Source organism: Aphanomyces invadans, assembly GCF_000520115.1.
Source record: "Aphanomyces invadans strain NJM9701 unplaced genomic scaffold supercont1.10, whole genome shotgun sequence".
Taxonomy (NCBI): Eukaryota; Oomycota; class Saprolegniomycetes; order Saprolegniales; family Verrucalvaceae; genus Aphanomyces; species Aphanomyces invadans.
In genome coordinates, this window is record NW_008580155.1 from 1,326,407 (window position 1) to 1,346,457 (window position 20,051).

Genomic DNA, 20,051 nt, shown 5'->3' on the forward strand with positions numbered 1-20,051 from the left:
AGTTGACGATGTTAGCCATAGCCAGCCATCGATTACTTCAATGGACACATCATATTCAAACACCATCTCGTGAATCTCAGTGGTTGCTAAGAAATCGCAAGAAACGTATGCGTTCCCTCAATTTTGGCTGTACGTAGTGTACTAGTACTTCACAGAGGGGGTGTAGCGCCGGAAGAACACACGAACGAAGGAGGTGTGAATCCCTGTCAGAAGTAAATTTTTCAAGAAGACGGTAAATGTCATAAACAATTCTTGAATCTCCATCACAGTTTCTGGTGGGAGCAGTCTCTCGAAAATGGAGTCCACTTTCGGTTCCGCACCAAAATGGCCGGCCCTCGTCAACGTCGAGAGTCCCTCATCGACCCATTTCGAATTCGACAAGCATGGCGGACGCAACGGCAAGTAGCCGTGGAGGCCTCCGCCGTATAAAGGAAGAAGACATCCAGGCTATAGAAGATCGCTTGCTGCGGCTCGAACGGCGCGTGAAGAAGGACCATGAAGAAAGTGCACAGTACGCTGCCCGCGCCAACGCGGAAAAGCACGTCAAGAAGAAATCACTTTATGAGCAAGAGCACGAAATCGTCGACGAATACAAAGGCAATGACGTACAGGGCGAAGGTCAACACAACAGTGAGCGTATCGATGGCGTGGGCAGAGAACACCTGCCGGGTCATCGCCACGGACGTCGGCAGGGAGATTACGATGATCGTGAGATTCGACGCAACGATAGACTACGAGAACACGTCGACAATCCACATCGCAAGGAGGGGAAGCCCCTTGAGCTTGATGCTTCAGGCAACAGGCACTTTTCCCTTCCAAGCACCGACGTCTTCGTCGTGGCCACCGTGTTTGGACTGGTGCTGATGGCGGCACTGTATCTTATTCGCAAAGTTCGCAGACAGCGCACGCGTAGTTACCAAAGCATTGATTAAAAATTCACGATTTGCAGTATTACCAGGCATGTTGTCTTTGTTGTAGAAAAGCAAGCTCAAGCTGGCTTAAACAGACCCCTTTCGTCGTCCTTCCTTCTTCTTCTTGAGCCTTGCCAAATGTTCCTTGAGCTGGTTCACGTCGCAAGCGTTCAGCCCAATCGGTGGGTCTTCTTTCAGCGACACGTACAATTCCATGATCTTGCCAACGAGCTCGTCCTTTTCACGTCGCAAAGCCAATGCTTTCGTCTTGCTCAATTCGCCGCCCCCCCCTTGTCGAAAGTCTTGTTCGCGGCGTTCGGCTGCTTCGGCGGCGAGCTGTCGTTTTGTGTTCACGGACGGCTCTCGCTCTTTGTATAGGTACTCTTGATGGTGTTCTCTGTATACATCTCTATTAGCTTCCCTCAGCTTTGTCCTCCTGTCAATAGCGATTGTGCATGACGTACTGGTCGTCCTTGTCCACCGGCGGCTTGCTTCCGCAGCAACCCATCAGTCGTTCCACGACAGAATGCAACTGTTAAGCTTGGCAAGAATAGTATAGCCGTCAATGTTGTTGATGACAAGAATCTCTTCAATTTTGTATGTGATTTAATTTTCAGCTCCACATGGATCTTTAAAATTCGCATGTACTGGAAGAGTTCGCACTGGACACTGAAAGAGAACGATGTCACATCGGCGACAGCAGGCGGTAGCAAACCCGCCCTCGAAGCGGTCCCCTTGAGTGTGAGGATGGTAGGACGTAGTTAAGGGTCGACGAACGCCTTTCACGAAACAGGCAACGGTGCTCCGTTTAAATCGGGGGACCAGTGAGGGCTTGACGCTGTAAAGTGGATGCCCACGTGCATCGATTGTACACAACCTTTTTCGTTCGAGCACACACTACATGATCTGACAATCCTTTTGCTTCTTGCCATCGACGCTTTTTGAACTCTGCCGCTGGAAAAACTTGTCGCTCAAACTGCGACCTCGCTTGGCCGGGCTGCGCGCAATCGCCTCGTTCGAAGGCGGTCGACCAATGACTTGATGCACGACATCCTGCGCTTCTTCTGGCTCTGATAGCTTCAATGGCGGTGGCACAGACGGAGCAGCCACGGGGACACTTGGCGTGTCCAACGATATGTCAGCCATGGAAAGTTGCACCGGGGAGCTGGTTGGCAAAGAGGCCACCGGGCTAGCTGCTGGCACATCTTGCTGGGCAACGGTGTCTTCCGAGCTCGAGTTTTTGCGGTCGGTGATGCTACTGCGAATTTCACGCAGCTTGGCTCCAAACTTCATTTTGATTTTCACCTAGCAGCACGGGATCGGTTTCTTCACACAAGGTATAGCAGCAGGACACATACCATAAGCAGGAGGTTATTGACGGGTGTGAATGCCAGGTTGATATCCGAATCGGAGATGGACACCACCGACACGCGCATGGCGAGGGCAGCATTTTCTTCATCCTGGTCTAGCAGGGCTTGCTTGGCGTGGTGTAGCCATGGGTGGTCCTTGAGCTCGGCCAACGTTATCCGTGTGTCAGGGTTCTTGTCCATGAGGCGGCGAAGGATATCGACGCAGTCGTCGTCGACATCCGGTGTCGGGAAGTCGAGGGCATCTTCGCGGATGCATTCCATGATTGCCAGCGCGCCGCCCGACATGGACTCTGGCGAGTGCGCAAACGGAAGGCGCCGAAACAGCATCGCGTACATCGTGACCCCGAGCGCCCACACGTCGACCTTGAATGGGTCAAAGGCTTTCCCGACTGTGCATTCCGGCGCCAGGTAATGGTACGTGCCTTCGGTATTTTTGAGTTGGTTGGACGAGGGGTCATCTTCAGAAAACATGTGCGCGACGCCAAAGTCGCTGAGCTTGTAGTGGACACTATCGTTTGATCGCAGTACGTTCTAGGAGCAACCATGTGAGTTTGGTTGGCTCGGTATTGCGAAAAGTTGACTCACTTCAGGCTTGATGTCACGGTGGCATATTTGGTTTGCGTGCACTACATGAAAATTGGTTTGTTTGGAGCGTGAAAGATGGAGAGGGTAAAGTGAGATCAAGCACACATACAATATTCCAGCGCTAGCGCGATGTCGAGCATGCACGTCTGCACGATACTCGCAGGGGCGGGTTCTTCCGCGCCCATGTAGTTGTACAGCATCGCTTGCTGGTCCCAGTCCATGACTTGCCCGCCCTTGACGAGCTCCAGCACGAGGTACATCTTGTCGTGCTCAGCGTCGTCGATGACTTCGTGTAGTTTGGTCAAGTTCGGGTGATTCAACTTCTTCATGATCGCGACTTCCTTTTCGACCTTGTTGAATGCGTTCGAGTGAACCGGACGACCGTTCACCATCTTGATCTCGCGCTTGCGTTTCAAGAACGACTTGTTTAGGATCTTTAGCGCCTGCATCAAGAAACATGATTGAAGACTCGTCGTAGCCATGGCATTGCGAGGTGGGTTGTGACGTACGTAGTTGGTGCGGAGGAAGTTAACAGTCTTGTAGCACAAGTACACCTTGGAGTACGCGCCTTCGCCCAAGAATTCCCCGATTTTGTACTCGTTTACTTGGCTCGGCACTCCATCATCATTCTCTTCGACCTGCGCGACGTCTGTCTGCTTCACTTCCGTCTCGTCTGCCGTCGCCATCGTCTCTGTCGCAAAGTCGTAAATTCACGTCGTCAGTGTGTTTGGGCTTGTGCGTAGGCTCGACTATCCGGATCCTGTGGTAAGTCGCTTCATGTCTCGCAATGAGGAAAAATCCCAATGTCCTTATCTGCATGTTGACAAACGTTATCGCGTTAAAGATTTGTCTGTTAGGTCGTTCGTTAATGGGACAACCAGGCGGCAACAGGAAGGAGCGCTGAAGTGCTCATATGATGATAAATTGCAGAATTTGCCGTCGTCGTCAAGCATCAAGCTAATGCGAAAATGTCCGATTTACCCTCTGTCATTGAATCTGTCCCTACCCTCCAACGACCCGCAGGTGTTCTGATGGGAAACATCCCATGAATCGGCACATTTGGAGGTGAATTTTTGTGGAATTTACGATAAATCAACGTCATCCGGATATGTTCACGATGCAATCAGACGACACCACAACCGCCTGCGCCATCAAGGGCATTTTGTCGTGGCGCGTTGGCAACGAATTCGTCGAGCTCCTTTATGACCCCTCAGCGAGGTAGGGAGGCGATGATAGTGTGAATACTATGAAGATGTGTGGTATTCACTCCTAGGTATTTCGAACTCGATGTGTAGCATCAATCGAAGAAGATGAATGGGGTCGATGTTAAAATTGCACGCTTAGTTGGCCGAGAAAGAGGCTTGTCCGTTGTTGGTGCAACGGTTGTATTGGTCAAAGTAGTATTGGCAGCTCGCGACGTTGTTCTGGTTGGCGTTCAAGCAGTCCATGAAGGCTTTGTGGTCGTTGGAGCAGGCGTTTTGGGCAGGAGCAGCAGCAGCTGCAGGGGCAACCGCAGGTGCTTCTTGGCGCGCTTCGTCACTGCTACCGCCGAAAGAGTTGGCAACGGCACCGACCGCACGGTGGGCAATCGCGCTACCGGTACCAAAGGCCATACCGGAGGCAACAGTGCCCAGCAAGCCGGACATCATGCCGCCGCTTTGTTGCTGCATGGGAGCAGGAGCAGGGGCCGCTTGCACGGGTGCCGGAGCAGGCGCGGGTTTAGGAGCGGGCTTAGCAGCTGGGGCAGGCGCCGAGCGGCGAGGAGACGAAGACGAACGGGAGCGGGCCATTGTCGCGTGAGAGGTTCCTGCTGAAAGGTGAAATGAGCGGAGTTGAGGTGGTTTGGATATGCCGCATCTGATTGGCTATAATAATAGTGTTTTCGAGAAGAAACCGAAATCCTGCGAACTGATTGGCCAAACGTTAATGGTGAATCTCCCTCGTCCTTCGAGACGCTCAACGAAACGAAACGGAATGATGGTCTCTGCTGGAATGTTTGTGTTTCGTCAAGGCGGACAAAGAAATCAAAACTTTGTGGGGGGGGGCTACAGGGAAACCCCGCAGGTCCATAAGGACAATGGACACAGTGTACAGTCAGCTACACGAGCGTTGGAATGTTGGGAGGGGCGCTATGCCTGCTCAAGATCTTCTATCAGCGTTCTCTTGTTTGACTGGGATCATAGATGCGCGATACTACTGAAGTCATAGTCCGTCATGGCCGATGTGATTTCCCACACGTCGTTGGGCTTAGGCGTGGTCCTGTTGTGCGTGCATGACGACATAACCACGGTGTGCCTTCCGACCGCCGAATCGCGCTCGAGAAAGGTCGAAAATATATACAGGAATGCTTTGTTTCGTTTGATGGCTCAAATGCTCTCAGCTCGATGGAACATGGTTAAAGCTCTGCTCGAAAGTTTCCTTGGGACTTGCACATGTTGAACTGGTCAAAGTAAAACTGGCAGCTCGCAATGTCATTCTTGCTGACTTGCAAGCAGTCCAAGAACGCCTTGTGGTCATTCAGACACGAATTGAATTCAGGAGGAGCCAAAGATGTTGGCGATGTTGTCGTAGCTTCTGCCGAGTTTGTCGACGGTGTCGAGGCAGCCACGTGGTCGCTACTTCCTCCAAACGAGTTGGCAACGGCACCAACGGCACGATGGGCGATGGCACTGCCTGTTCCGAAAGCCATGCCCTCGGCGACAGTGCCAAGAAGTCCCGATCCAAGACCACCTCCAGGTTGAGTTTGAACGGGAACTGGGGCACTGGCTGTCGTACGAGCAACCGGTGCAGGCGCTGGCTTGGCAGTCAGGACGGGTCGACGAGAGCTTGACGAAGCGGAAGAACGAGAGCGCGCCATAGTGCTTAGAAGTTGTGTGCGTGGAATCCAGGGGGAATGGAAAAGTTAGGCAGTGGGTCAGGGTTCTTGATGTGAATTGTTGCGTCGTCGCGAACCACAACGAATCACAGAATGCGTGTTATTCGAGAAGGGGAATGATGGTCGGCGGCATGCTGATCTAGTTTTGGCCAATGAGAAAACAGGAGGGTTGATAGGGCCCGAAGGATTCGACCGCAAACAAAAGGCGACGTCAACTCGGTCGACGCTGTCGCGAACATGACCGGCACATGGAAGTCTTGCACAACGGAGGAGAGCGATGCAGGGCTCGCGCGGCGGGTCATCCAACGGGCGTTTGAATCCTATGCATAGACGCCCCAACCTTCAGAGAAATGTGTGATGCGAAACGGTGGACGGCACGCCCCACACCATGCCTCAAAAGTAACGGCTGGTCTAACGAGAAGAAACGTGGGTGGGTGTTTATGGAGGAAGCAGCAGCGCACCCGCTTCCGCCCCCCGCGACGCCGTCGCCACCGGCGTCTCCCACACGAAAGCTCAGTTTGACGGACAGGCCGAAGCTGGCCCGGACCCCATCGAACACGGTTCAAGTCGTCGAAACCGACGTCGCTGCAGTGAAAGTCGACGACACCGGAGCTCCACACCGCGTGAATGATTACCTTGTTGTGAAGTTGTTGGGCGAAGGTGCGTTTGCCAAGGTGTACCTGGTTGAGCGCACCAAAGACGACAGTACCAAGCAATACGTACGTCACGACGACCGTCGTCCGTTGAGTCTACTTGGAGATAGGCCATGAAAGTGTTCAACAAGTCGTTTTTGAAGCGGAAGCGAGAATTCAAAAAGGTTGACGGGAAAATGGTCCAAACGTCTGCGTTCCAGGTCGGTGGGTGGCGGTCACCCTGGCCTGCTCCCAACCACGTCCGTCGTGTTAGAAAGTGCAAAAGGAGGTGGCCATCATGAAAAAGCTGTGCCACCCACACTTGACCAAGCTTTATGAGGTCCGTCCCTCCAACGCCACTCCCCCCCTCTCGAATCGCTTGGTGAATGATCGGGGGGTCGCTCCTGCAGGTCATTGACTCTCCCGACGACGACAAAATGTTCTTGATCCTGGAGCTGCTCTCCGGCGGCCAAATCATGGAGTACAACGCCACGTCGCTGCGGTACACTTACCCGGAGGAAGGAATGGCTTCGTCGGCGCGCCTTCTGATGGTCCAAAACTGCACCCTCGACATTGCGCTTGCTCTCGAGTACCGTACGTCCATGAGATGTCCAAAGATGGCACAACGTCGTCTTCATGCATGGGATGTTTGCTGTGCAGTGCATGCCAATCACATTTGCCATCGCGACATCAAGCCCGAGGTACACAAATTCTTAAGTCGTCTTCCAGGGATAGTCTAGAGGAATGACGAGATCGCCCGTGCTTAGAACGTCCTCGTGACAGACACGGGGTTTTACAAGCTCGGGGACTTTGGAGTCGCGTACATGTTTACCGAAGACGACGCCAGCAACGCCCTCCAGCTCAAATCGACGGAAGGCACGTATCACTTCCTCGCCCCCGAGTGTACGACAGGTACGTCTTGAGCCCAATCCCCATGCCGCCCTCGTTCCATGCGCCACGCAAATGTCTATGCCTTAGGCGAGCCGTACGACCCGTTCAAAGTCGATATTTGGGCGCTGGGGGTCACCTTATACGCCATGCTGTTTGGCACGGTGCCGTTTGGCGCGCATGCGGACTCAGTGCCAGGAATCCTCGCCTCCATTCGCGACGACCCGCTCGTGATTCCCGACGAAAGCATCCCGTCGGACCTGCAAGCGCTCGTGCTGGCCATGTTGGATAAGAGTCCATGGACCCGCATCTCGGTAAGGCTGTCCTGCCCACTCGAACACTGCATTCACCCTTGGATAGATTGGCGACATTTTGCACCACCCATGGCTCGTCGAGCACTCGTTGCTCAAGCGCCCGTCGCTGACGCAACTGGTCGAAGTCACGGTCGAGGACATCGACCTCGCATTCACGCCCATCAACAATTTCATCTTGATGACGAAGCTCAAGATGAAGATGCATGGCCGCCTCTCGCATGCGCGCATCGCGTTGTCCAAGAAATTGTCGACGGGAGGTCCGAATTCACCGCCGCCGTCACCGCCCAGATCGCCGTCGCGTTCGGGCTTCGACGATCTGTGCCTCGTCAAAAGTCAAGAGGACGATGTGCACGCTGTACAAGAGCCAGAGCCCACCGAACACTCGGGGGAATCCGCCAGTGAAGCGTGCGCCCTCATGTAGAAAAGCAAGACGTCCACCGTACCTCACGTGGCATCCCCAACGCGTCGGCCATACTCTAACACTACTCACTTGCCGTTGGGCAGATTCTTCATCACCCCACGAACGGTTCCATCCCAGACTTGCGTGCCAAGGATTGCTGCTTACCCTTATGACATGAAAGCGTCGATGCGTCCTGTCGTCAAAATTCGCGTATGCAGTGGCGTGTGGGAGCGGATTTCCCTTGCCAGGGCTCATATGGATGAACTGCGGGGGGGGGGTCTGTGCGTCGCTCGCACCCATCCTCCCACCCGAAAATTCTTGACCGCTCCCCTTCACACGTCCTTCAACCAAAGGCAATGGCAGGTCCCCGGGGGCAACAACACTTTCCACACACCATCATCCAGATCGCTCTAGACCGATACTTGGCATCTTTAACGTGGATATTTGAACCGATCGACTGCGCCGCTGGTGGCCGGACGCGGTCGCAGACCCTTGCCGTCGGCACTGCTCAAACGTTGCAGCAGAAGATATCTCATGCGCCAATCACAGCGTGGTTGGTACCTCGTCCACACTTCAACTTTACGTTTTTCCGCCAATCGATGCTCCTGAAAATGTACATTTTAACCAATCAAATTGGATTCTATAGCTTTCGGCCTGGGACACTGCCGCTCTGGGACATTTCGCACCTGTTCCGACCTTGCCATGACTTGAAATTTGTATGCTGTGTAGTTGACGCGTTCCGATTGGCTAGAGTTTTCCACGTTGCTTGCGGAATTGGTTAGAATTCATGAGTCCGCACTCAGCAACTCACGCCGCCCCAACACGATCCTATCATCCATGGTCTTCAAGGTGCATGCAATCTCCCCCGTGAGCGCCAAGGTCGTTGCCGTGGGCGAGATCAACCGCGTCATTGTGTACATCCTACGAGTAGACTGCGGTGGACGAACCAAGTACGTCTCCCGTCGGTACTCGGAGTTTCGCGACCTGAAGAAAGAGATCCACGCCTATGCGACGACCCCGCGCCGAGCGGATTCGTGCCAGATCTGCTGCGACGTCATGTCGCTTGGCCTCAACCGAAGCGATGGATTCCCACGACGGAAACTTCTCCACAGCGAAAGTCTTGCGGTCGCCCGAATGGAAGAACTGTCAGTGTTTGTCAAGAACCTCATGATCTCGACTCAAGGACTCCTCGATGAATCGTGCGCTATTCCGGCAAAGTTGCGCTCATTCTTCCTGCTTCCGTCCTCACACACGTCTACTTCTTTGGGCCCCAAGGGTGATGACATCGATGCAGGGATGGTCTACCTCACCACCGTCCAACTGCGCATGATTCGACAAACGGACGCCGCCGACTTTCAAAATGACACAGAAATCAATTCGCCGCCCACGAACGCATTGCATCGACAGCATTCGCTCGTTATTTATCCGTAGCAACATCATCTTGTTAGTGTCACGATTATCTGTAATTCGAATATTCCTGCCGTCACCTTGGGGTCGTCGTGTCATGGACCGATGGCCCCAACGCCTCGAGCGTCTGCCTAAGGGTTGGCGCATACTCAAATGGCCTCAACTTACCTCTCTTCCCATCACACATGCCGGTAGTTGCAAATTAACCAGTAGCTCGGACCTCTTCAGTCCATCCCCCCCTTGCTCAAGTCCCATGTTACTCAAGTGCATCGACCATGTCACAGAAGCTTCCCTGCTGTGGCATCAATCACAACGAGTTTGGTTGAAACAGCCGCAGATGATGGGTCTTTTCCGCTAGCAACGACCACCGACGTCGGTGTCCAAGAAAGCATCGCATCGAGCGCCCCATGACATCCCTAGGCAGTTCATGTCATGTGCCAGGATCTGTATATTATTGCAGGAAGTAGTTGAAGAGGTCGCTGAGCGCTACTATCCCGACACACCGGCTGCTCTCGTCCACACACACCAAGTGGTGTGCTTTGGTCGCGGCAAACTTTTCAAACATCATGTGGAGCGTGTCGTGGGTCGAACAAAAGTGCAAGTTGTCGCCGAGGACGCCCTACCACACGGCATTCAAGTGCCTCCATTCCCGCCGCCCGCCTACCTCGGCCATCTGAACCCGCAAAATCTCGCCCACGGGGGCATCTAACTGCGACAGCGCCCGATCCTTCACTAGTTCCTACCCCTCCGTGCATGAGATACTCATGCTATGCTGGGGGAGCGTCGTCGTACCGTCACATCGGACACAGAGTAGAGGTACATGACGGCGCCGGCGGCATCCACGATCGGGACGGCCGATATCCGTCGCTCCATGAGAGCGTGGAGAACGTGAATCAGCGGCGTATCTTCGGGAATCGTCACGAGATTCGTGAATGTACCAATGCCGAGGTCGGCGATGCTCTGGTCGAACAGTCGGCGCTGTTCTCGAAAGGTCGACACCAAATACTCCAAGATGCCTACGCCATGTCGGTCGTCACATGCATCACGGTAAACCGACGACTCACCTGCATGGGTGACGATGGACAGCACCAAGTTCTGGTTTGTGTCGAGCACCGCCAGTCGATGTAGTCGGTGGTGCTGCAGCGACACACACGCGTCAAAGAGACTCGCTTCCGGCGAGATGTGAATCATTTGCGAAACGTCAAACTCGGGCGGCGACAGATGCAGCGCAGCGCTCATGTGCTTCCACGACGCGATGCTGTAGTCGGCCACTGACGCCATGGACCCCCGCGGGTAAAAATGCCGCAAAATGTTGACAAAGTCCGTCGCAGTGAACATCCCGACGAATCGGCCTTGGTCGGCATCCCACAACGGCACCGACTTGATGTGGTGCTCCACCAGCGCGAAGAACGCCAAGTTGACGGGAATTTTGACGTCGAACACGACGACTTTGCCGCTGTTCTTGATCACGTCGTAGCACTTGGCCGACTTGAGGAATTCGCGGACGACTCGCCGACCTTCTTCAATCACGTTCATCGCATACATGTCCATGTTCATGGTCAGGTTCAGGTTCAGGTTTCCGTTCGTGACGGGATCGAGCTTGAAACTGTTGAGTTGTTGATGTGCTGGGTGCCGTTGGTCGGTTGGAGACCGATACATGTTGGACTGCGATATCCCCTCAGACGACGACGATGGTGCTGGTGGCGGGGTGACGAGGGAGAACGGCAAACGGCCGACGTGTTGCTGTAAGTTGAGGGGTGGCTGATTTCTGTGATGACTGCCGTTGGTGCTACTACCGCCGTCACTACCATATCCCATGTCGACGTCCAACGTGTTGACATTGCCATCGTCGACGCCTCGTCGACCTACATGATGATGGGGATACACATGATCTGACATGCGCCGCTGGGGCTGTGGGCTTTTCTGTTGTCCATGGGGCTGCGAGTCCCTGTGGATGCCAATGGACGGACTCGGACGCCGCGGGACTTGGTCGGCCATCCTGCTTCCGCGATGTGGCTGCCCTTTGTGGGGAAGAGTGGAACACGTAAAAATATTATCACTTGGTATTTAATTGTTTCTGGTATAACATTTAAATTTCACCGAGTTACATACAAATCCCTATCTATCATAAAGAGTATTGATGAGCCTTCTCCGAATCCGGATAGTTTATCCGGTCACACCTGGTCTGCAACATGAGCATGCAAGCGTCTGCAGGAGAAAGGTCGGCGTTGGCTGGATGGCAAGGACAGCAATGCTCGTTGTAAACGTCGCACACCACCGCGCCGACGAGCGCCGCTTCTTGCAGCTGGTACCACGGATACCGAGAGCGACAACTCGGACCAATTTCTGAAACGCTTGAACCAGTCTGGATGCGGCCGTGGGAAAGTGGCGACAACGACGAAGCTGCGAATATCCGCTCGGCGGTGCAAGACGCCATCCAACGACGTGTACACTCCTTGATGCTTGAGACGGATCTCGTCAAGAGGAAGCCCGACGGCTCCAGTCGACTTGTTGGAACGTCGCTGAGCGAAGACGTTGTGTCGGTGGCGTGTCGTGTTTTGGACAACGTAGGCAAACACCCCACGTCCCTCGGTGTACGTGAAATGACTTCGTCTCTGCAGTGCATTCAAGCTAAGTCACTGGACACGACGGATGTGCGGCTGCAGCTACAATTTGTTCGACGCATGCTCTCGAAGGTCCGAGGGGTCCACATCTTCAAAAGAGATACATGTGACAAGATCGCGTAGGCCGCAGAACTCGACACGGTCGCGGCGCAGCTTGGAAACCAGGCAACGCGTGATCTCTTGGTGACGCAGCGCACTATGCCCAACAACTTCGCTCAAGTCGCACCAATCCGCTTGACTCAGCATCTCAAGGAACCGCTGCCACAGGCTGCTCGAGGTGGCAAGTCCTCCGCCGCCAAGCCATCGACGACATGCAGAGCCAAGCAATTGTAGTTCCTCGTCGATTTAGCACTGGACCATACAATGGAAAAGCACATGGTGCTCTTTTGCTGCGTTCCAATCGAACCGTGAACATCAACCCATGTCGATCGTTCCGGGTACGTGCTTGCACATCGACTTTCATGGCACTGGCCCTGCCCAAGCCAAGGCGCCCTGTCATCCTGATGACCCACCTACGGCTTAGAGATGCTTGGCAGGAGCTTTAGATGCAGAAAGTGCTCTTGGTCCTGCAAAGTCTCACATCGAAGCAACTGGAATGGCATGAGGCGCATTTGCAACTGCCCACCGCACCATGCTCTTCATGGACGATGTAGACACCGTCGTCTTTTTCATTTGGCAGTACGCTGGCCTGTACCTGCCTCCCTGCCGCGTACGCTGCATCCTGGTTGAACTGGCCCATACGTGCCATCCATCACACAAAGGAAACGTACGTGAAGATCCATGTTGTTCCTGGGACAAGATGAGAGTTACTCTCACGTGTAAACTCTGTGCGCAGCATGTGTCGACGCTCGTGCGGATCGAATTCCTGCCCGTGACGATTACCATGATGTCGTGTGGACTGCCCTTACGATTTGGAGAAGCGAGCATCAATGCGCAGCCCTTGGGCGCCCCGTGTATGATCAAGTTGTTCTCCGTTTGGTCACTCACACGTCGCTCTCAATGGAATGTGTGAGTTCGGCTTCCTTTGCCGTAACATCGCGTACAGCTCCGGAACGCCGCCGACGGACGCACGGCGCCGCTTGCCATGGTCGACGTGTGCCGCCTTGTGATGGACGAATACATCAAGCAGTTTCGCAATCCGCCTTCGGTGTACAAAACGTGCCCCGAAGCGGCCTTGACTCTCCTCGACAACTTCAAAGTCGACCTCTCCAAGCGCACGACCGAATGCCAAATCACTGGGTGCTGGTGGGCATACTTCATCACGGCAGGATATGTCACCCAAGAAGGCGTGAATTGCCCCATCACAGACATCAGCACCAACACGATTGTGCCTCCGAACAAAGTGAATTGCACGGAGGCGGAATCGCGGCAAACACTCCCTCCAGTGTCCACACGTGCTTATGATCCGACGCCTGCCGCATCGTCGTCGGCTAGTGGATCGAGCCCCGTTGCAACATCGACGACTGCTTCCCCAGCCATTGCGTCCACAGCCGTTGTCGCTAGCTCCGATTCATCCGTGACGATCGTGATTGTCGTAGCTGCCACCGTGATCGTGCTCCTCGGAATCTTCGTTGTCTGGCGACTGCGCGTCGTCAAGCGAGATCGCGGCGATTCTTTTCATCAGCTCCACGACAATACAAAGCAGACGGCGGAAGTGTCGACCGAGGGTGCCACCACGAATTTCAACCCCGACACGAGTTTCCTAGCTGGCAGCGAAGACGACACGGAGCTGCTCGCGATGTGGCGCATTCCTCCAAATGAAATCGTCATGGAGTGCCGGCTCGCGGAAGGCGCGTTCGGCGAAGTTTGGCGTGGGTCGTACAGGGGCGAGGCGGTGGCCGTCAAAATGCTGCACAAGCACAAATCGTCGATGGCAGACATCCGCGTATTCATCGACGAAATCAAGCTCGTGGCCAAGTACTCTTCCTTCGCCCAAACGGATGCCATGCCATTGACGCGGTGTTGCCGTGTAGGATGGACTGCGAAGCGATCGTGCAATTTGTCGGGGTCTCGTACCACCGCCTGGTGGACGTGAAGATGGTCACTGAGTTCATGAGTGGTGGGGACCTCCGCACGGTGCTCCACGAGTCGAACGACGTGTCGTTCCCGGTCGCGCAAAAGCTCGAGTGCGCCATCCGCATTGCCGACGCGTTGGTGTTCATGCACGTGATGGAACCGAAAGTTATCCACCGCGACCTCAAGTCGCGCAACGTGCTCCTGGACCCCGTCAAAGGGGCCAAATTGACCGACTTTGGCGTATCCCGGGAAGCCATCGACCACGAAACACTAACCCAGGGCGTCGGGACGTACCGATGGATGGCGCCCGAGGTGCTAGTCGACGGCCACTATACGACATCGGCTGACATGTATTCGTTTGGCGTGATCCTGACCGAGCTCAACACGCATGAAATTCCATACGCCGATCGGAAAAACGCGACCGGTGGAGCCATGTCGGACACGGCCATCATCGCCCAAGTGATCCGAGGAGATCTAAAGCCTTCGTTCCGGCCAGATGCCGACCCGTGGTTCGTCGAGTTTGCGCTCAAATGCCTCGACAGCCAGCCCGTGAACCGGCCGACAGCGATGGAAGCAGCGTACTTTCTTCGGATGGCGCTGCGAAGGGAGCACGGTAGCATGCCGAGATAACACGCACGAAGTCACACTAGAATCGTCCGTCGTGGAGATGGTGCAGTTCGTTCGAGGGGCGGCCGTGATCACGTTTTGTTGTTCCGAGCACTTGGTACAAAACATCGTGGTGATATATGCACAGCAATCCCCTCGTCCATCCGTCAGCATGCCACAACCGATCATGTCTTCGTTTGGATGGCAAAGTTTGCCTTAAACATCACGGATGTTTATACACTTGTGTGAGTTGCTCTCTGTCTCTGGATGGATGCACTGGAGGCACCACATGCCGTCAACTTCGGCAAAGAGCGCGTCCGTGCTGTCGTGTGGAGGAGTTGGTACAAAGGCGACGGATCGAAGCTATCCAGTCGTCGAGAAGTTGAGCCGTACAAAACTCGACCAAAGTCAATGCGAGCCTCCTTAGCAACCACAATTGAACGAACGTCAAACGAAGGAGGGGAGGTGGCGCTACCGATGGCCTTCGCCGACTGCACGACGACGTCAGAGGAGCTAGACTCACCGCACTGCAAACATCAAAGCCTGGTCGAACGATAGTTCATACAAGACGGAGATCGAATCCTCCGGTGGCTAGTTGTCAAAGACACTAGCCCTTTGTGCACTCTTCCACGTTTGTTCAACCATTCGGCGCACCGGTCGATCTTGCATCGGCGATTGGCCATGTGCTTCAGGCACAAGGCCGGCCTGACCGCGGCGCCATGAAGCACAGAATGTTCATGGCAGGGAATAAACGGAATCTAAAATCCTGTACATATTTCCTGCTGCGCGAAATGGCTGCGATGGGCCTATAATCCACCGCAATAGGAACCACCCACTGCAGACTTGCGCGACATCGATGGTGGAGTGGTGTTGTCGAGGATCCTGGATACACGTCGTGAAAACGAAGGCCACGAGCCATCGCAACCCTAGTCAGCATTGCAGGTGGCTCGACAGCACGTGCTTCACCTGGAATATTGCATGGGTCGCCACGTCAGCATCACTTTCGCCTGCACATGACCCCCCTTGGTGCAGCCTACTTCCGGCACAGGTTTGGCGGGAAGGGAGGCCAGGGCAAATGCCAAGGTCACCAAAGAAGCTCATATTGATTCCCTTCTTCCCACCAGTAAGGGTTGACAGTGTTTTCCTCGCGTAAGGGCATACTTGATTCACGTTTCATTGAACCCTCACGCCATGGCAAGGATTGACATTCATTGTAGTATCGATGCACAACCACGATTGGTGCCACGTCGGCTGCCCGAACGAACTTGGAACGCACTGTCCTCTCCAGAAGCTGCACATGGACCATTTGAGTTGCTAGCGGCCGCCACCGATGTGCTCGTGGCACTGGCGCCATCCAAGCATTGTCGTCCGTTTGCAGTCGTCCACGACCATCACTCACTACATGCACCAATCACAGCGCAATTTGCAACATGCCGAGTTTCGCGTTTGAGGTATTTGTGGAATCGCCCCCCGCCACGCACCGCTGCGCTGCTGACGATGACCGCCGCCTTGACGTGCTTCTTCAAGGGCTGCGACGAACCTGTCTGTGAAGGGTCGAACAAGTGTCTGCGCCACAAGAAGAAAGGTATATGCCGCACCTCTGGCTGTTGCAACCAGGTCAACAAGCGAGGCGTGTGTGTGAAACATGGTGCTCGTGATGTGTGTGTGATTCCGGGGTGCGTCAGTCTTGGACGCACCAGCGGTTTGTGTAGCAGGCATGCAAGGCTACACCAAAAACAATCTTACGCTGCGGCAAGCGACATCTTGCCGCGGCGGCATGCACAATGCCAAGCAACAGCCTCCTTCAACTACAACTGGTTGCAAGGCCTCCAAGACAACCAACTGTGGCCACACGAAGACATGGAGAAGTGGTGTGGTGAGTGGATGATGATATTAGAGCGGCCAGAGACTTTCGTGATGACGGATGTACTGCCAGATGAAGACTGGCCACTGGTTTGCCAACTCCTGGCCGCCAAATCCGAGGCCAGCGCGTCTTTGTCCATCGAGACGGGCAGCTTGAACGCGATCAACTTTGGAGCTTTTGCAAGTGATCAAGGCAGCGGTAGTCTATCGTCCAAGGTAACACTCAGCGATGTTTGTATTGCGCCCATTGGGACTGTCGCGTGTGATGTCAACGCTTCGATGGGTTCGGCTGTCGCCAACAACAAGACTGTCGTCGCGGAAGCAGCAGGTCCAATCAAACCAGCGTCTTCCTCGACTTCATGGTTGGAGTGGTGCCAGTCGAATCCATCGATGCTGTTGCTCAAGGACTTTATGACCTTTGTGGGTGTCGACGGTGAGTGTGGAAGTGCCCGTAGTCAAAGCCCCATCGACCTTGCGGGCGGCGATTTCGATGGCCTCTTTGATGCGTCGTGTGATTTCCAGTTCGTTCCCGTCTGACATCCACCCGCTTGCCTTGTGACCTGTGCCGGCCATTTGCGTATTTGTTGTATAGTCGCCACAAAAACTGTAACATTCTCGTGTAATTAAGGTATCAAATTCAGCAGAGACACCTTTGTGGCAATGCATTCGAGAAAAGGGAACGAAGCAACCTGTATCATGGCAGCGCGGGCGATCCATAATGTACGAGTGACACGAGGATCGAGCCACAAATGCATCGAATTTTGAGTCCGCAACTGGATGGTGTCGTTGGATTGTTCTCGTTCGATGGCTGGTGGAAGGTTCGGCAGTGCAATTTCGGGAGGACAACGACCTCGCACCACCATACCTCTGTGGGAATTGAAAAAGGAATCGCATGAGCTGTATCACGGATGCGACGGTGGCAATGAGATCATGACGGTGTCTTGGCGGTGGGACCTCCATCACGCCAGATTCGATCCGATTTTAGGTTTCAAGGCACGCTCTTCGTAGTTGTGTGCATCCCTCCAAGGAAGGGACGACAACTATTGTCGGCCATGGGCATACAGACGAATTTCCAACAAGCGCACAGCACAAACCTTGGAAAATACCGTCGTTCGAAGTCGGGTGTAGTATTCGAGACGACGCCACATGCGCAATGGCAAGATGCAGAAAGCGACATCCTGCGCGCATCACGATCACATGCCCGAGAGAGTCCTCGTCGTTTGGCGATGCCACGAAACAACGTCATAGTTTCGAGGGGAAACTGCACAGCATGCGAACGCAACTCGACGACACTTTAGCCGATGACAATGATATCGTCAAGTTGATCATGGTAATCTCGTTAGACTTCAACGACCTCTACCCCACCATGCCGTCGACAACGTTTGGTCCCTTGCGACGTACGTTGACAGCCAACTTCACTGCACAGGAGTTTTCCACCGTGACGCTTGCACTTGCCGTGGCTTTGAGCCGCCGTTGTGCAGCCATTCGCGATGCACTAATACCCTCCGCCATGCGATATACATAAACCACCGTATTGGCGGCAGCGGTCACAACCTGGCATCCTGCATCGCGGCCGTTGTACGCGGGCATGTCGTCCATGGAAATTCATGCCATCGCTAGCATACGAATTGTGCATTGAACGAGTCTCGTGGGATGCCGTCGAGTAGGGTACGACGATGCGTGGTGGCATTGTCGTGGTCGAACCTTCCAAAGTTGTATCGTCCACATCGTGAGCAAGACATTCCTTGTCGTCTTGAGCAGGACCAAAGAGCACATCAACGAGAGCGTTCAACATCCTGCGGTCGAGAACGTCCAAGTCGAATTTATTGAGGTCTTCCAATCTCGGTGAAATGGATTGGTGGTGGTGGTGGTCCAGATCGAATTGTAGCGGTACGTACGACGACGCAATCATCCCGACAAGGAGAATTCAAAAATGCAGAGCAAGGGGGGTCTCGAATGCGGTACGGCCGAGTCGCTGACAGTACAGTCAGCGACCGTCCACGTCTTTTGCAAGCATCCCGCCACGCCTGAGAAAACCCAGCGACAACGCCCCCAACGCACTTCAAGCTTTAGCAACATTGCGAGGTTGGACAATGCAGTACGACGCCGCAGATCTCCACTTCCGACATATTCTTTTGATGACGACATGCGTTGGCGATTTGTGTGCGCCTGCCATGCCAAATAGCACATGGAGTAGAGAGATGAACAGTCTCCCATTCCCATGGACCTGGTAACGTGAATTGGTATCGCGGCATGCGCTGGGCAATCGAACGGACGACGCGACAAGTCATGCCGTTTCAGCACCGTCCCACTGATCCCGGAGCATCTTGGCCGTTGCCTCGGCCGTGTGAGAAGCCAGCATGTAACACGTAATTCATTCCGGTGCAGAAGGCCACAACCACGGGCGGCTGCAGTATCTTTAGATTGATTCAGCCGTGGCCTTGTACGCCGTCGGTGCAACCACGCCATGGGGCCTTTCTCGAGATTAATACACCCCACGTCGCCTGCAATGTCATCGTATCGGCCTCGAGGTCGCGGGGCGACGAACCCTCGTTGGAGGCAGCCAATCTCTCGACCTTCCGCTGCGAAGGCCATCCTGCTCGAGCAGCAGACGCAACCACATCCACTATCGAGCGAAAACTGAACTTTTTGAGTGTCTCACGCTGCTGCGTCGCCGTCATCGACAACGTTGTGCCTGCCGCAGGTCGATTGCATCAAACTATGATTCCGTGCCATGGTGCCGCCAGTGCAGCACGATATGACAGAATTGCCTCTCGCATGGACTTTGAAAAGGGAGCTCTGTCAAATTTGAGTGAAATCCACAACCGTTCCATGTTGTCCGTCCACGATAACCCGTGAAACGATCATACATCCCAATGTAGGCTTTTTCCGGGGTTCACTGTACAACTGTACTGTAGTCTTGGGAGCGCAGCTCGCACTCAGCCAGTTCGTCTTGAACTGTGAGCGCGAAGTAGTTTTAGTGGTGTTCATCGTGGATTCGACCCAACGAAAAAAATAATTTCATCTACTGTGTCAATGTCAATGTTTCATTGCACGCCACATAAAATAATTGGAAGGGCACGTAGCGAAGGGAAGCACCCTGATGGCGAGGCGATCGGAGCATTGAGGAAATGAGAAGTGGTCGGTGGGAGAAGCCCATCCGCCAGTGTAGGCCAACTGGTCAATAAGAGCACGACACCCAAACGATGTGACGTGTGGCCTTCGCTGCAACTGACTACACTAACATGAGGAAAAAGCAACTTCTAGAAGGCACAAAAAACCTCCTACCATTGCACGACCATCGACGACGGACAGGGCAGTGGGGATGCTCTCGACAGAACCGGGTGTCCTGACGAAGTTGACTATTCTCTCGTCGCGTGCATCGCGTTCATGCTCACGTGAGAATGCGCTTCGCCAAAAAAGCCGACCACCTCTGTAAGATGATCTGTTTTAATAAATTCTGCCACCTGTATATTTCAATATCACTTCATAATTGTCCTTCTTTTTGACCAATTGCAGTGCAGAACAAAAACTACTGTGATTGGTTAACGTTTTGAGAG

The 20,051-nt window shown here is 54.1% G+C and overlaps 11 protein-coding genes across 16 annotated transcripts; 7 read left to right on the forward strand and 4 right to left on the reverse strand.

Annotated features, from left to right (window-relative positions):
* Positions 1–265: 265 nt before the first annotated feature.
* Positions 266–1,436, reverse strand: H310_06095. 2 transcript variants are annotated; one of them, XM_008871015.1, is made up of 2 exons: positions 1,376–1,436; positions 266–1,308 (listed from the first exon to the last, which is right to left on the reverse strand). In XM_008871015.1, the coding sequence occupies exons 1-2, from the start codon at positions 1,417–1,419 to the stop codon at positions 999–1,001; spliced, it is 354 nt and encodes a 117-aa protein (XP_008869237.1). In that variant the 5' UTR covers positions 1,420–1,436; the 3' UTR covers positions 266–998. The 2 variants fall into 2 exon arrangements, with proteins under 2 accessions (XP_008869237.1, XP_008869236.1); XM_008871014.1 differs by having other exon boundaries at positions 266–1,320.
* H310_06096 (hypothetical protein) lies at positions 384–932 on the forward strand (the record flags this gene model as incomplete). Its single annotated transcript, XM_008871016.1, has 2 exons — positions 384–630; positions 796–932. The coding sequence occupies 2 exons, from the start codon at positions 384–386 to the stop codon at positions 930–932; spliced, it is 384 nt and encodes a 127-aa protein (XP_008869238.1).
* A 253-nt stretch (positions 1,437–1,689) lies between the features above and the next one.
* H310_06097 (CAMKK protein kinase) lies at positions 1,690–3,591 on the reverse strand. The gene is made up of 5 exons (XM_008871017.1): positions 3,376–3,591; positions 2,976–3,309; positions 2,867–2,907; positions 2,270–2,812; positions 1,690–2,216 (listed from the first exon to the last, which is right to left on the reverse strand). Exons 1-5 carry the CDS (start codon positions 3,550–3,552, stop codon positions 1,809–1,811), a joined length of 1,503 nt encoding a protein of 500 aa, XP_008869239.1. The 5' UTR covers positions 3,553–3,591; the 3' UTR covers positions 1,690–1,808.
* Positions 3,592–4,122: 531 nt separating this feature from the next.
* On the forward strand, positions 4,123–4,703 carry H310_06098 (hypothetical protein). Its single transcript, XM_008871018.1, has one exon. It carries the CDS (start codon positions 4,177–4,179, stop codon positions 4,678–4,680), a length of 504 nt encoding a protein of 167 aa, XP_008869240.1. The 5' UTR covers positions 4,123–4,176; the 3' UTR covers positions 4,681–4,703.
* A 448-nt stretch (positions 4,704–5,151) lies between these two features.
* Positions 5,152–5,821, reverse strand: H310_06099 (hypothetical protein). The gene has a single exon (XM_008871019.1). The coding sequence runs from the start codon at positions 5,721–5,723 to the stop codon at positions 5,262–5,264; it is 462 nt and encodes a 153-aa protein (XP_008869241.1). The 5' UTR covers positions 5,724–5,821; the 3' UTR covers positions 5,152–5,261.
* A 125-nt stretch (positions 5,822–5,946) lies between these two features.
* On the forward strand, positions 5,947–8,174 carry H310_06100. 2 transcript variants are annotated; one of them, XM_008871020.1, is made up of 8 exons: positions 5,947–6,460; positions 6,505–6,594; positions 6,648–6,713; positions 6,784–6,967; positions 7,034–7,074; positions 7,141–7,285; positions 7,352–7,575; positions 7,622–8,174. In XM_008871020.1, exons 1-8 carry the CDS (start codon positions 6,092–6,094, stop codon positions 7,994–7,996), a joined length of 1,494 nt encoding a protein of 497 aa, XP_008869242.1. In that variant the 5' UTR covers positions 5,947–6,091; the 3' UTR covers positions 7,997–8,174. The 2 variants fall into 2 exon arrangements, with proteins under 2 accessions (XP_008869242.1, XP_008869243.1); XM_008871021.1 differs by lacking the exons at positions 5,947–6,460; positions 6,505–6,594; positions 6,648–6,713 and having other exon boundaries at positions 6,743–6,967.
* A 596-nt stretch (positions 8,175–8,770) lies between these two features.
* H310_06101 (hypothetical protein) lies at positions 8,771–9,494 on the forward strand. The gene has a single exon (XM_008871022.1). It carries the CDS (start codon positions 8,813–8,815, stop codon positions 9,404–9,406), a length of 594 nt encoding a protein of 197 aa, XP_008869244.1. The 5' UTR covers positions 8,771–8,812; the 3' UTR covers positions 9,407–9,494.
* A 101-nt stretch (positions 9,495–9,595) lies between these two features.
* On the reverse strand, positions 9,596–11,422 carry H310_06102 (hypothetical protein). Its single transcript, XM_008871023.1, has 4 exons — positions 10,447–11,422; positions 10,175–10,398; positions 10,047–10,121; positions 9,596–10,001 (listed from the first exon to the last, which is right to left on the reverse strand). Exons 1-4 carry the CDS (start codon positions 11,378–11,380, stop codon positions 9,834–9,836), a joined length of 1,401 nt encoding a protein of 466 aa, XP_008869245.1. The 5' UTR covers positions 11,381–11,422; the 3' UTR covers positions 9,596–9,833.
* Positions 11,423–11,562: 140 nt separating this feature from the next.
* On the forward strand, positions 11,563–12,418 carry H310_06103. Of its 2 annotated transcripts, XM_008871025.1 has the most exons (3): positions 11,563–11,949; positions 12,004–12,078; positions 12,130–12,418. In XM_008871025.1, the coding sequence occupies exons 1-3, from the start codon at positions 11,752–11,754 to the stop codon at positions 12,337–12,339; spliced, it is 483 nt and encodes a 160-aa protein (XP_008869247.1). In that variant the 5' UTR covers positions 11,563–11,751; the 3' UTR covers positions 12,340–12,418. The 2 variants fall into 2 exon arrangements, with proteins under 2 accessions (XP_008869247.1, XP_008869246.1); XM_008871024.1 differs by having other exon boundaries at positions 11,563–12,078.
* A 610-nt stretch (positions 12,419–13,028) lies between these two features.
* On the forward strand, positions 13,029–14,883 carry H310_06104 (TKL protein kinase). Its single transcript, XM_008871026.1, has 2 exons — positions 13,029–13,923; positions 13,980–14,883. The coding sequence occupies exons 1-2, from the start codon at positions 13,091–13,093 to the stop codon at positions 14,650–14,652; spliced, it is 1,506 nt and encodes a 501-aa protein (XP_008869248.1). The 5' UTR covers positions 13,029–13,090; the 3' UTR covers positions 14,653–14,883.
* Positions 14,884–16,060: 1,177 nt separating this feature from the next.
* H310_06105 (hypothetical protein) lies at positions 16,061–17,138 on the forward strand. Of its 3 annotated transcripts, XM_008871029.1 has the most exons (3): positions 16,093–16,213; positions 16,314–16,504; positions 16,565–17,138. In XM_008871029.1, exons 2-3 carry the CDS (start codon positions 16,489–16,491, stop codon positions 17,026–17,028), a joined length of 480 nt encoding a protein of 159 aa, XP_008869251.1. In that variant the 5' UTR covers positions 16,093–16,213; positions 16,314–16,488; the 3' UTR covers positions 17,029–17,138. The 3 variants fall into 3 exon arrangements, with proteins under 3 accessions (XP_008869249.1, XP_008869251.1, XP_008869250.1); XM_008871027.1 differs by having other exon boundaries at positions 16,061–16,504; XM_008871028.1 differs by having other exon boundaries at positions 16,314–17,138.
* Positions 17,139–20,051: the final 2,913 nt, after the last annotated feature.

Excerpts from the sequence above, each read along its gene's own strand:
- H310_06097 (XM_008871017.1), bottom strand. The coding sequence starts at position 3,552 with ATGGCGACGGCAGACGAGACGGAAGTGAAGCAGACAGACGTCGCGCAG. Across the intron at positions 3,310-3,375 it reads ACTTCCTCCGCACCAACTAC|GCGCTAAAGATCCTAAACAA; the intron begins GTACGTCACAAC and ends TTCTTGATGCAG. Across the intron at positions 2,217-2,269 it reads TCAATAACCTCCTGCTTATG|GTGAAAATCAAAATGAAGTT; the intron begins GTATGTGTCCTG and ends CCGTGCTGCTAG.
- H310_06095 (XM_008871014.1), bottom strand. The coding sequence starts at position 1,419 with ATGGGTTGCTGCGGAAGCAAGCCGCCGGTGGACAAGGACGACCA. Across the intron at positions 1,321-1,375 it reads CCGGTGGACAAGGACGACCA|AGATGTATACAGAGAACACC; the intron begins GTACGTCATGCA and ends GGAAGCTAATAG.
- H310_06099 (XM_008871019.1), bottom strand. The coding sequence starts at position 5,723 with ATGGCGCGCTCTCGTTCTTCCGCTTCGTCAAGCTCTCGTCGACCCGTC.
- H310_06103 (XM_008871024.1), top strand. The coding sequence starts at position 11,752 with ATGCGGCCGTGGGAAAGTGGCGACAACGACGAAGCTGCGAATATCCGC. Across the intron at positions 12,079-12,129 it reads TTCGACGCATGCTCTCGAAG|GCCGCAGAACTCGACACGGT; the intron begins GTCCGAGGGGTC and ends AAGATCGCGTAG.
- H310_06100 (XM_008871020.1), top strand. The coding sequence starts at position 6,092 with ATGTGTGATGCGAAACGGTGGACGGCACGCCCCACACCATGCCTCAAA. Across the intron at positions 6,595-6,647 it reads TCCAAACGTCTGCGTTCCAG|AAAGTGCAAAAGGAGGTGGC; the intron begins GTCGGTGGGTGG and ends CCGTCGTGTTAG. Across the intron at positions 7,075-7,140 it reads ATCGCGACATCAAGCCCGAG|AACGTCCTCGTGACAGACAC; the intron begins GTACACAAATTC and ends GCCCGTGCTTAG.
- H310_06101 (XM_008871022.1), top strand. The coding sequence starts at position 8,813 with ATGGTCTTCAAGGTGCATGCAATCTCCCCCGTGAGCGCCAAGGTCGTT.
- H310_06104 (XM_008871026.1), top strand. The coding sequence starts at position 13,091 with ATGGTCGACGTGTGCCGCCTTGTGATGGACGAATACATCAAGCAGTTT. Across the intron at positions 13,924-13,979 it reads GAAATCAAGCTCGTGGCCAA|GATGGACTGCGAAGCGATCG; the intron begins GTACTCTTCCTT and ends GTTGCCGTGTAG.
- H310_06098 (XM_008871018.1), top strand. The coding sequence starts at position 4,177 with ATGAATGGGGTCGATGTTAAAATTGCACGCTTAGTTGGCCGAGAAAGA.
- H310_06102 (XM_008871023.1), bottom strand. The coding sequence starts at position 11,380 with ATGGCCGACCAAGTCCCGCGGCGTCCGAGTCCGTCCATTGGCATCCAC. Across the intron at positions 10,399-10,446 it reads GTCCATCGTCACCCATGCAG|GCATCTTGGAGTATTTGGTG; the intron begins GTGAGTCGTCGG and ends GACATGGCGTAG. Across the intron at positions 10,122-10,174 it reads ACTCTGTGTCCGATGTGACG|GAACTAGTGAAGGATCGGGC; the intron begins GTACGACGACGC and ends ACGGAGGGGTAG.
- H310_06105 (XM_008871027.1), top strand. The coding sequence starts at position 16,126 with ATGACCGCCGCCTTGACGTGCTTCTTCAAGGGCTGCGACGAACCTGTC. Across the intron at positions 16,505-16,564 it reads AGACATGGAGAAGTGGTGTG|ATGAAGACTGGCCACTGGTT; the intron begins GTGAGTGGATGA and ends ATGTACTGCCAG.